At 38.5% G+C, this 12,660-nt stretch overlaps 3 protein-coding genes across 12 annotated transcripts in view; 1 reads left to right on the forward strand and 2 right to left on the reverse strand.

Annotated features, from left to right (window-relative positions):
* Positions 1-121: 121 nt before the first annotated feature.
* The window catches only part of fbp (fructose-1,6-bisphosphatase), an 18,013-nt gene continuing 5,474 nt past the window's right edge, over positions 122-12,660 (reverse strand). For 4 of the 9 annotated variants that reach the window (XM_022816436.2, XM_022816437.2, XM_022816432.2 and 1 more), the window contains exons 2-9: positions 10,335-10,503; positions 7,131-7,306; positions 2,460-2,635; positions 2,097-2,189; positions 1,657-1,867; positions 1,187-1,321; positions 738-841; positions 122-430 (exon numbers count right to left, since the gene is read on the reverse strand). In XM_022816436.2, the coding sequence (XP_022672171.1) occupies positions 296-430; positions 738-841; positions 1,187-1,321; positions 1,657-1,867; positions 2,097-2,189; positions 2,460-2,635; positions 7,131-7,278 (1,002 nt within the window). In that variant the 5' untranslated portion in view covers positions 7,279-7,306; positions 10,335-10,503 and the 3' untranslated portion in view covers positions 122-295. Of the gene's footprint in view, positions 431-737; positions 842-1,186; positions 1,322-1,656; positions 1,868-2,096; positions 2,190-2,459; positions 2,636-7,130; positions 7,307-10,334; positions 10,504-12,546; positions 12,652-12,660 lie in introns of those variants that run through there. The other 5 variants (XM_086974765.1, XM_086974766.1, XM_022816439.2 and 2 more) reach the window with 2 other exon arrangements.
* LOC111254950 (uncharacterized) lies at positions 3,149-7,090 on the reverse strand. Its single transcript, XM_022816429.2, has one exon. The coding sequence runs from the start codon at positions 6,481-6,483 to the stop codon at positions 4,435-4,437; it is 2,049 nt and encodes a 682-aa protein (XP_022672164.1). The 5' UTR covers positions 6,484-7,090; the 3' UTR covers positions 3,149-4,434.
* LOC147754502 (uncharacterized) overlaps positions 10,469-12,660 on the forward strand; it is a 25,251-nt gene continuing 23,059 nt past the window's right edge. For both annotated transcript variants that reach the window (XR_015316983.1, XR_015316987.1), the window contains exon 1: positions 10,469-10,585. The gene's annotated coding sequence lies outside the window, so the exon portion shown is untranslated. The remainder of the gene's footprint in view (positions 10,586-12,660) is intronic.

Raw genomic sequence — 12,660 nt, forward strand, 5'->3', positions numbered from 1 at the left:
ATAAACAAAAAAATTGTGTCCTCCAACGTCATGTATGCATAACACGAATAATGAACACTGTCAAAAGGTTGAGCACATCGTTTTAAACCATAGACTTAATTATAATGAAAATATGGCAAAATTTAAAAAAAAGCATCATTTGTTTGGTGCGTATACGTGTTTTATTGGTGAAATAAACAAATGTAAGAAAGCGTTGCATTAATCTATTCTTCATTGTGTACGTCTTATATTGTGCTTCCACATTCTTTTAGACTATATTTGTTATAACCACGGTAGGTTTGTTTTAATAAAGCATTTAATTGTTGTTATCCAATTTCTTGTATTTTTCGAGCAGCTCATCGACGTCCTCAGGCGACCCAAGGAAGATCGGCTGGCGACAATGCAAGCTGGTCGGCACAACATCCAAGATTGGAATTTTTCCATTGGAAGCCTGAAATTTGAAGAATGAAACAAATATATTTACGTAAGAATATGATGGGCACTTGAAATATCGTATTTTGAAGGGAAGTTGATATTTTGCGATGGCCACGGGCCAGATTGCGCGCTTCGGATATGCGGTGAATGTTCATAAAGTATAAAGTTTGAAGTCGATTTTACAACAACAAACCTCAGTGAGTAGACAAAGGCAAACAGGTAGGTGCATCGTGTCGCTTTACTAGTCTTTGAAAATTGTTAACTAAAATGAATTTCTACTACAGAAAAAAGGCGACGGGAAATTTTTCCTAAGCATAGGTTACCTTGCCTTCTGCAAGCTCCATAATGAATGCCATTGGGTTACATTCATAGAGCAAGCGCAGTTTGCCATTGGGGGCATCCGCCATCGCTGGGTACATGAAGATACCTAAAATGACGTTGAGATAACCGCAAAAAAACCGCAAAAAAAAAAACGAAAAAAGCATTCGTAGAAAAAACCAAAATCAAATGTACTTTTGACAAGAGTTTTATAAATTAAATTTTATAAATTTAGATACATTTTATAAATGACACCAGCGCGGCGATTATTACTGAAAAAACTGGCTGAAGTTCAATCGGAAAAGTTTCTATCCGTAGGGAGATATGCCTGTACTATGAATGTAAAAAAAAGTGAGGGATACATGATGCCAGTAGTCAGTATGCTCTTGAGCACACGTCCCATAAAATTCTATATTAATTTATTGTATCTATAGGTTGATTTCCCTAAAGTTACCTCCGTATTTGAGCGTTCGATGCACATCAGCCACCATCGATCCAATGTATCGAGCTCCATATTCTTTACCTTGTTTTGGGTTTTTTTTCTCTTCAACGTACTCTCGCACTGCCGCATCCCATTTGCTAGCATAACCTATGATGTCAAACATCGATATAAAAAAGCGGCAATTACAATATCATTAATATTAAATACGCTGTGTTGTTACAGTTTGAATGACTTCCTGTATTTACAATTTGTCAGTACACTATGTTAGAAAAATACCTATTTTTAGAGGCCAAGTGTTCCGTTTGTTGTGTACTCTAAATTGAAAAGGTTGAGAATTTAGTTGAAGCAGTTATAGCAGCTTATCATGAAGTGCTTAACAGAAATTATAAGTCTTATTACGATCATTATCGTTGCTCTTTAATTTTGATCACTTACGTTCTAGTCTCCGGTATTATTGCACACAATGTATGTTCACCACTTGCCTTCGTTAATTGAATAAATGTTTCCACGTGGTGGAACCTTCATGCCAGGGTCCGTAAGGATGAATTCTCCAATGGATGGATCCAACATAAAGCCATTGACACCACTTCCTTTAAGGCCAAGAACCACCATAGTGGCTGATCCGTATAGCGCGTAGCCAGCGCACACCAGCTGACGACCCGGTTGCAGAGCGTCTTGTTCCGTATTGTTTTGCTGTTTAAGTAAAAAAAAAACCGAAATTTATTCATGTAATTTCGTTTTTTTTTTTAACTACTATTCAATAGTTACAAGATCAAAATTTTAACTTGCATAATAGAAATATAAAAAATTATTCAAACAAAATTCCAAAAATTCGCTGGCGATCACTTGAACCCTCGATTTGGCTAGCCATAACCTGCCTTTCTAATAGTGTGTTTTTTATAGATAATAACGTCATAAAAACCTTCTTGTAAATAGCGAAAATGGATCCGATTGAGACGAGGCAGTCAATGTTCGATGAGCCGTCTAAAGGGTCGAAACACACCACGTACTTGCCCTGAAATGTATATAAACAACATCTTTTTGTTTGAAAAAACCTTATGTCGTTCAAAGACAGTTTGAGTTGCACTCAGGTTACTGACTCGGCAACTTCGAGCCTATGAAAAAGGTGGGTACGAGAAGTCCACTTTAGACTAAGTAGAACAAACAGAACAGCATCTTTTTTGAAAAAAAAAGACAAAGATATGTGTCTAGTAAAAACACTTTGGCTGGTTTCCATAAGGACGTTCAATCACTACCAATAAGCTAAGAGAATACCAATGTTTACCTGTTTTTCGATTTCAACTTCAATAGGCTTGTCATCCTCTTCCGAAACTAACAAGGAAGTTGTGAAGGAACTCTTGAGCATGTTAACAAACAGATCGTTGGCCAAAACGTCCAGTTTTTTCTGTTCCTCACCCTGAACATTGATGTTACCGGCTATACCATAGAGGTTGGCGATACCTGACAGGATACAGAAGTACTTTAGATAAGAAGCTTCACTATGGTACTACATATATTATCTATTAGGTGCAGTAATATATATATCACAATTCTAACGGCTTGTTAACAAGATGCTATCAGTCTGCGACTGGCGAAAAACGTCAGAAACAACCAATTTTTTTGCTTCCACCCTCGCTAAGGTCATTTCTCCAAAACAATAATACTAGTATAATCTTAAAAGTTAGATGCTTATACTGATATGGATGATCTTCAAAGAGTAAAGGCTCAAACGGATGGCTTAAATGCAGCGTGCAGTGTTCCACGTCAAAAAACGCAAAACAAGTCAGCGTGCAAATCGAATTTGTGTGCTTTCGATTTCATTCACGTACCAATATCGAAGAGCAATGCCAATGATGAGTTTTTTAGTCGACTTTCAGATTATGATTACTTTTATTATACAAAGAGCACTCCGATTACTTTTATTATACAAAGAGTACTCCGATTACTTTTATTATACAAAGAGTACTCAAGAAATGCTTTTAAAATATGCTTATTTTTTTTATTAGAAATGCTTTTAAAATATGCTTATTTTTTTTTATTAACCCATTATACTTTCTGCTCAGTTTCTCATGTATTTGTAAAATATTACATAGAAAGACGTGAAGTTCGATTTATTTCAACTTGTTAGCAATTTCATGGGCCTTACCAAATACAACTTGGAACTTTTTTTTTATCTCTAAGGTCTACAGACTCTTTTTCGACTTGAAGCGAATTGCAGAATCCAAATACACAAGTGTGTGCGCGAGATAGCAATATATATACGTATATTTACATTTTTTGCGCCATTTACTAGTCGTTACAATTTGATTGTTGATTTTTATAATGGTTTTTGTTTCAATGCGAGGTGATGCTTATAATGAACGCTAATAGCAGCAGCTACGATCCGAATATTCTATTCCCACCACAAAATTAATTCCTTGACGAGTAATAATTTCTCGGACACACGTTGACATATTCACCCATTTAATATTTTTTATCGAGAACTTGCCATCGGCTTCGTTCTTGGCCTGTTAAGTAAAGCAATAAAGTTGTGCTATTCCACTATGGGGAATCCTATGGTACTTGTTATACATTGCACGTAATAGTAATACGAAAAACAACAACAACAGTATAACGATGATAAAAAAAATTAGCAGTATTATCATGCATTAGATATCAATGAATATGCGCTTTAACTATTATATAATTCCAGTGATGGCGGACTAAATTGATAAAGCGTATTATCATAATGTGATAACATCATCAAAGCGTATAGTCATAATGTGGTAGTATCATCATGACGGAATGTCGTATAAATTCACTGCGAACATCCAGAAATCTCATATTTATAGGGAAATATTAATTTCCCTATTTGATTGGTATTATTCACTCGAACCATTCGTCGCGAAAACCGAAGTGTTTTTAAATCACAATCATAAACAAAACTATGTAACATGCGGAGGGTTATTTAAACCTGTATTTGTGTCTATGATGAAAGGTCGGTCACAAGATATTTAAAGGAGGCTTTAGGAACCAGAGTTAAGATATCATGTGCTCTGTTCTAGATTGATATGCAGCCACATATTGCTATAGCCATTTTCTTTACAGAATATGTTTCGTCCAATTTAAAAATTATTATTAAAGCTGATCAAACACAAGGCACGCACGTAACAAGGTTGCATTGCTACTTTTGCGACCATGTGTATCGCTGTAAAAATTAGGTCCTTTTACCACGCCGTTTAGCATCCACTATGATACCGTCCGAAAGGCATGTTTTTCTTTTAGTTAAGGCTGATACATCTTTCCAGTGCTCGCGCCCTAGCAACAGCCAGCTTTTCATCAAAAACTTGAGCGGCGACTGCCTTCGTTGCGTTCGTGAGGTTCGTATTTGATTCAATAAGCCGTTGCAGCACCTCACAGAGCTTGTCCGTTGGAATCTTTTCTAGCGGATCATGGTACATTGGCTTGATCTGGGAAAGACGCGATTTATGATTCCGGACCATCTGGATCATTTTTATCTGTTTGTACTCGTCACGAATTCGACGCTTCAGATCGTGATTCATTCGCAGTAGCTCGACTTGTTCGGCGAGTACAAACCGCCATTCCTGCTGTATACGACGCAGCTCGGCGTCTTCGAGGGGTTTTCCAGTTAGCGCCTCGGGCTTGACTAGCTGTGCCTCAGGTAAAGGCGGACCTGTAGCGTTTAATATAGGCTCGCTGCTCGGGCCAAAAGGTGAGGTTGATGCCACAATGGAATCACTTCCTATTGTGTTAGTCTGAAACGACTCAACAACTTGGTCGAATGAAGTCGTATCTGCAAAAACGTTCTGTATATCTTGCACTATATGGGTGGGGTTATCTACTGGGGATGAGATCCGTAGAGGCTTATTAATCGCTGTTGCCGATGGTAGTGATGGCGGTTTTGCCTCAATCGGCGGAACTGGAACTGGCTGGAGAATCTGATCGTGCTTAGGTTCTGACACTGGTGAGATCTTCTCCGCAGAAGCGTGTGTTCCAGGGTCTAGAGCTTCTGCCATTGCCTTGACCTCTTCGGTCTCGGATTTGGCCACTGGGGCCATGGAGTCTTCGACTGTATTTTGCTCACTATCATTAGGAACTTCTACTTTTTTCTCTTCAACTTGCCGGTTACTGTCAAGTTCCTCTGATTTAATTCGTGATGCGGAGTTATGATGAGCTGTATAAGCCTCTTTGTATTGCTCCTTCTTTGCAGGCGATTTGGTGCGGGGCTCCTCAACTATCGCCGATATAGGTTCTTGATCCTTCTTTAAAAATGTTTCTTTTTTGTGGTCATCCTTTATGACTACTGGATCTTCTATACGTTCTTTAAGGTTGAGTTCGACTTCCTTGTCATCGGTGTGGCTTACAGAATTCATCTGCTTAAGCTTTCGTTTCAACTGGGTGACGTTACGCTGCGCTTCCCAAAGTTTTTCTTCATTATCTTTATGCTTGCTAGTATCCTTTGAACCAGTTTTATCTTTGCTTCCATTTTCTTTCGTAGCCACCTGTGCGTGCATACGTGCTAAGCGTGCCTCTTCGACCTTCAGTTCGTCCTCAACGCTCAGCGGAGACATTACTGGCTTTAGAAGCGCTAGTGCCCTTTGGGAAACCCGAAGCAACGGCGTTAGATCGATTCCAATTATGTCCATGTGAAGGACTAAACGCTCGAAGACTGCTCGGTTTACTCCAGAAACTTCATTTTTGTACAGATTTTGAATTTTCTGTGCTTTCTTCTCTGAAGGCCGCGCCTCCTCCAACTTGGACTCGATGACCGCCCCCAAAATGTGACAAGGAAGTTCGCGTACGAATAGTTTAACGAGTCCAGCCACAATTTGAGGGTCTTGAAGCGGTAGCTCCTCCCCATAATTTAGACCATGTCGCACAACGTGAATTTTAGACTTATAATGAGACGTCCCCTTGTAGAAGTTCATGCCTGGCTTATACTCTCTTTCGAGATAGTTTAACGCCCGTAATAAAAATCGTGGGACAAGTGGTCGTTTTGGCTCGTCACTGGGATTTCTTTGTACGACATCCTTAAGTTCGACACCGAAGAGCTTTACCTTAACAGGTTTACTGCTCGATTTCGAGCTAGATTTGCCGAACTTAAACCTTCGAGATGACGAGCCCTTGTTGAGGTCTTCAGTGGATCCCCCGGAGCCGTCCTCCTCGAACGCTTTGTATCCCTTGTCTTTATCTTTATCTTTCTTCTTTTTAACCGACAATATCTTCCTGCTTTCATCATCACCGCCTATCTTGTCTTCGGTATAAAGGCCGGGAAAGTCTTGCTCTGCTTCGGGACTATCAAAATCCATTGCGACCAAGTGTTGTCGCCGCTAGGCGGTGTCTTCTATCCCAGTCGATTCGAATAAGTTCACCGATGACGTCACCTGCTTATGAAGCGATAGCTGTTTATGCCACCACGCACACGTATTGGTACACCAATAGATACCTGAAGCCACAGTTTAGGGCGACAGCAGTATTCGATTCATCAAACTTTCCAATCTTTTTTGCAAACGCTGAAAAGCTTATCTGCCCTGCCTGCGTTCACAACAACTGAATGCAGATCTTTACGTTGTGAGCACCCCGCAGTTGTTGACGGCAGTCCTGCAAGTTGCCATTTTGGGGAAAGGGCAGACCTATTTGAACACCGAAATGGCGCCACGGTGAGAGTAAATATTGTTGGTTATAGGGCTCGAGGGGTAGCGATCGCGAAAGGAGGTTTCGTGTGACCCATTTATGCCACTTGTTATGGGTGAATCTGTACGACACGCTCAAGAAGATTATATGATAAGTAATCAGTAAAATTTAGTACATTTCGTGAGTGGTCGAACAATGGCTCCGAATATGTTTCAATCAGCAGTGCAATGCGACACGTTCTCAATTAGGAATGGCAATCACGCGTAGAAAACAAGGAAACATCTCGTACTATATGCGGGATATTGATACAACCAGTACTAACCGGCTCGTCGTACGGCGGACGCGACTGCTTTGATGGCCGTTTGCAGTGAAGTGATTAACTGGGTGAGGTTCCCTGAGGCACTCTTATGCTTGCGTTGTTCTGTCAGCACGAAACGGGTCAATGTCATGGCATTTGTGTCGAACGCCATTTCGTTTCACTATTGCGTCGAAATTCACCTGTAAAGAGAAGTCACTCCACTTTGGGTTACTGTTATCTTCCCACTTTCGTAGTTACTAGTTCTAGCTAACGCAAATATAAACAACATTACAGTAAACACTACTAGTAGAAGATAACTGAGATGTTCTATGGACAAAAACAAATTTCTATGTTAGAAGTTTGTTGTAAGAAAAAAAAATGTTGTAAGAAGAGTATTTGTTAAGACTTGTTTTAGTACTGAATTAACTATACTTATTTTTAAGAACAGTGTTATTATTCACTACTATCGTGGTCAAATGACCTTTGCAAAGTCTATCACATGGCATAGAAAGCCATGTGGTAACCACAATTCACTTCGTGTCCATTATATGCAGATGTTTAGGCACGGAAGAAGGTTTACATAGTTTCACTGTTGTATGCTTAGAGGAGGCTACCACCACCACCAGTTAAGACATAAGAATTCCTTAGAAATCGAAACTTCTCTCTATTAAATGAGCACCTCTGCATTGGAATAGATATACTTTAGAACAACTCTCAAGATTGTCTTATAATCACACAAGGCTTAACGCTCGGCGTATACAACAAATTAATGGCTCCACTCAGTGAAACGATTGCTCATAACTACTGTAACTTTGCATGAATATGATGCAAGAGGCAAAAGGCAGCTACTTTACCCCTTAAACACAAATTTCTAATAATATTTGACATCTATCGATCTCTATTACAAAATCTCCTTCTGGTTTCATAGATTCACTAACTAGATAAAACTCTATTTCTCCTTGAAGTCCGCCAAACAGATAGGAATTAGTACATCGTTTTATCTAGAGAATTGCAAGCGGGAACAGGCGGCAATGAGGTGGATACGACTGTTATGTTAATCAATGAGTTCATGGCTTCAACTAGCTATTCCAATCGAAATCTGAGACTCATTATAACAAGATTATGTTAACAGTACACATTGACTTAATAAATATATGCTGACATATTAATATAACCAATCTGACAAATCAGTCAAGTTCTACATATAATGAAGTGGGTGATAAAACAGGCTAGCGTACTTTTTCAAGATCAAATGAAATAGCTGTGAAAATATCGATCGGCCGTTTCGTTGACTGGCAAGAAGAATGTTTTTTTAGAGTCAAATTAGTGCAGAATTTTCAGGAATATTTGTGACGAACTTTACAAGAACTCTAACCGAAAATTCAAGTTTGAAAAACTGACAAGTTTTTTTTTGGATAACACTGAAAATACGAAAACCGGATTTCTACTGTATGACAAACAATATGCATGCATAAATTTCGTTCTAAAATTTACTACTAAAGGGAAGTGTCAGCTCACTAGTAAGCGAAGATAGTGTTATGCGTATATATTCTCCATGTAGATTTTTATCGATTTCCAAGTCACAGGAAGTTTATGTTATACAAATGAGAAATAATTTTCCTACAAAAAAGAGGATATATTAGATTTAATAATTATTAAGAATAGCTCCCATTCATGCATCTAAACTTCTGTTTGTTTATCAACATATTTCGCTAATGAATTTCGCTCTGAATTGTCACCATCGGATCATGTTATAACAATATGAAGAAAAAATGCATAGAATTGCCATCATTTCCATTCGTCAAAAAGGAAAAGTCTATTTTAGAGGAAGATCTTCGGCTTTTTGTCAATAGTCTCTTCATTACTTGCGAATTGGGTTAATCCTTGTGTCACGCTGACGGCCAAACAATTCCCACAAGTTTCTAGCTAATCAAGTGAGGCCGACATGAAAATCAAAAATTTAACGCTTATATTTCATTCGGCGAACGCAAAAGTCTCGCTTACTTTAGTTACGAATAATTAATGCTTAGTGTCGACACTTCGCGCCTTAGCTTTATCATTTCCGAGAGATAATAATAAAAATCAATTTAATACGAAACCAGTCTTCTTCGATCTTCAGTTAACACCCTTTTTTTACAATCTATCAGTAATCTTATAAGAATAACAGAATATTTACCGTAAGAGCATTTCAGTCGATCTTTATTTACAATACATATAAATATACCACCACTCACATATTACACGGGCTCGCTGGCATCGACTTGGCTGCTCTGCAGCTAAAGTGGAACAAAAATGAATTATTTCTATACATTTTTATGCAGGTATCGTCTATTTGAGGGCATAGTGTACACGTTGACGAATATCGGGACGAAACCGAAGGTTTACCAAATTAAGGAATATTGTTGTCTGTAACAGAATATCACAATTGTTGATTTTCTGCAATAACATTTCAGCTTTGACCCTATTTTACTGTCAATTCTTGCCAAAACCAATTCTGTCTTAACAGCACGTACACATTCGTTTTGTATATATTCACGTTAAAGTTAAACGACCATAAGCTCGTGTCCTTATTGATTTATTGGTATATACACGTTACTCTGTATAGATCTCATTCAACGCACAGACAGCTGTCGCTGCTGTGGGAACTTCCAACTTGGAAATAGTCGTTAACGTTTTTGGATCGATGGCTTCGTTCTTACCGTTGCCATTAAAATCATTTAAAGGTATCTGTACGAACTGGTTCAGTGCCTGCCTTAGAATCTCGGAATTTTCATGATCGACTCTCGACTTTACGATGTGTATCGGTGGGAGCATATGTTTCCCACACCCGCACCGTTTGCCGCTAACGAAATCGAATGATCCAAGGCGTAGGTTACACTTCGGGCAGTTGATCTTTCCTTTAATCCATTCGTTGCTATCCAGCTGGGTTTGAAGCCACGTTTCAACGACTTCATCTTTAAGGTACCACACTGTATGGCCTGCAGAGCAGGGCGAAGCCTTACTTACTGTCCACGGTTCAGAGTGACTGGTCAGTACAAAAGCAGCGTCGAACAGCTCTTTTCGACATTTTTGGCACTTGAATCTGCTCATTTTCAGCATAGACAGTAGACTGATGTTCGATCTTTTGGCGGGTCTTGAAAGAGACACACAGGCTGGCTAGCCTACTAAATAGCTGATATTCGTTTCTAAAGTATGACTACGAGCAAAGTTCACATCAATTTAACTGACCTGTCAAATGGACTTGGAACCTTGCTGATAGCCTTAGCGAGGTAGATATCCTGGTATTCGTGAAATTCAGCTAGATGAGTGTTTAGGACCAAGAAAAACGAGGAACTATGATACAAAGACAGTCCCGAATCGTGGCCGATTAGATGCTGTAGGTTGGTGGAGGTAATGTCTGCAAATACAGTTTAAACGAATGAATTTGTCAACCAACATCTACAATGATTAACATCCATGTCCTACGCCGTCTGTCGAATGTGAGTCCCTGATAGCCATGTAAATCGTTTTACACAGCACTAGAGAGGGTAAAAATTGATTACTTAAATTGACGATGAAAACAGTGAGGGGCAAAAACTACTTCTCAAGTATTTCGTTATCTGCAAGCTACTTTCGGCAACATAAATTAAGGTGCCTTCTCGTAGTGTTGTTCAGCGATGAAGAGAAACAATATGCAGATATATTTTCAATTGATTCAGTTTTAATTGCAGACAAAGACGTTTTGTTACCGAAACCGAGTTGTTATGATATATGTGTCAGTATTAGGTGTATCTTATCCGTTGCTGTTGCCATAAAACAGCCTTGTGTAAAAAAATACGTATTTCACTTTTGCAAAAGTGTACGGATTTTTCAACAGACGTTTATTTCCCAATGCTGAGGAGGACTAGCATGTGATTAGACAGCTTAAATTATCGCAATAAATAGTGCTTTTTCTTGAATAATAGATCTTGGTCGACTGCAATAGAACAGTTTACACCCTCAGATTGTTTTTGTTATCGTCATAGTACAAGACAATGCTACCACAATAAAACAGAACAGCTCTAGAATTTGTCTAGCTAATGGAAGGTATCTTTGTAGATCGACCTGTCACGCTTATCTGTCGTAAAAGCCTTTCTTTCAATGAGCCTCAATTTCTTCAAGAGCGACCCTACTTGACTTAAATGCGGAAAATATAGTCACGGTGAGATAAGGGTGTTAACTAGTTGTTCTAGGAACCTGTCTGCTTGGGTATAGCGTTGACTAAACTGAGTTGGCTGCACTAAAGTCAGTATTGTGTAGCCCAGTAACCTTACTGACGTTCTTTGAGAAAAATCACTAACATCTTTGAATGAAAACTTACTAGTTTTTGTTTGTTGACTTTTTCGAACGCGGTATCCTAAATATTTTATCCATAAATAAATATTTATCTTTAGATAAAATATTTTATCTTTAAATAAAAAAAATTTCAAAACATTTTCTTAAATTAAAATTAAAATTACAAAACATTTTCTCAGAAATTTAATTAAAGCGTTTTTAGTCAAGGTCACCCTTTTTTTTCACGTAATATTTAAATATTCGTACATGAAGAATCTTTCAGCTCATGCTTATCACGGTTGAACGCATATTGAAATCACATTGAAAATGTACAATTTACTAATTAGGCAACATTACATGAACGTGACGTATCACATGAGGTATACATTTTTAATAGCACAGAGTCAATTGTGACAAAGCGTACAAATAGTTGTGCTAGTTTTAGACTAGAGGAACAAATCAATGTAATACAATGTCTGTTAATTAAAACACGAACAGTTCTTAAAATCCGGCACAACACATATGGCCATTGTAGTTGGTTATTATGGGTTACTTTTTAGGCTATTCACCAGGGGCTAAATTAAGCCAAGTATAAAGTGGGGTCCTTACAAAAGAGGTACACATTCTACGGTCCTCTGAATGTCTTCTAAACATATATATATATCGCCAATTTAGGCCGTGCTAATCTAGGTAATTTTTATATAGTTGGTATACATCATAAACAACAACAGCTGTTTTCGTATATACGTTATGCGAATGAAACATTCTGCGGGCTCGAAAACCATGCTAGGGAAATCGTTAATTCTGTGCCTGATCTCAATTAATGGAAAACCAGCTGCACCAGATAACCTGTAGCAATCCATGGCGGTATCCTGTTCAAGTCGTTTGGTTTTGCAATGGTTCCCAATATGTAAACATCAACGCTATAGTGCACGGCATTTAAAAGCACGGGTACAACCGTACACATAATTCGTAGAAATACAAACTATGTACTTTTATATGGGTTTCGGCGTGCTGTACGAGCGTACGCTTACTCTGAATCGTGCACAGTGATTTCAGTTAACTAGAAGCGTATGCAAGACATTTCGTACTATCGTAATGCTCACAAATAAATAAACACCAAGTAGAACCTGCGCAAAATGTTTACCATGGTCGTACTGCTGCTCTGTCCAGGATTCTTAACGTTGTGACTTTGCCATTCCGAAGAGAACGTAACGAGAGTAAAGCGGAGAGCCACTAGTACATTAACGATCAGTTATTG

This window comes from Varroa destructor, unplaced genomic scaffold (genome assembly GCF_002443255.2).
Source record: "Varroa destructor unplaced genomic scaffold, Vdes_3.0 BEIS01000007.1, whole genome shotgun sequence".
Lineage (NCBI taxonomy): Eukaryota > Metazoa > Arthropoda > Arachnida > Mesostigmata > Varroidae > Varroa > Varroa destructor.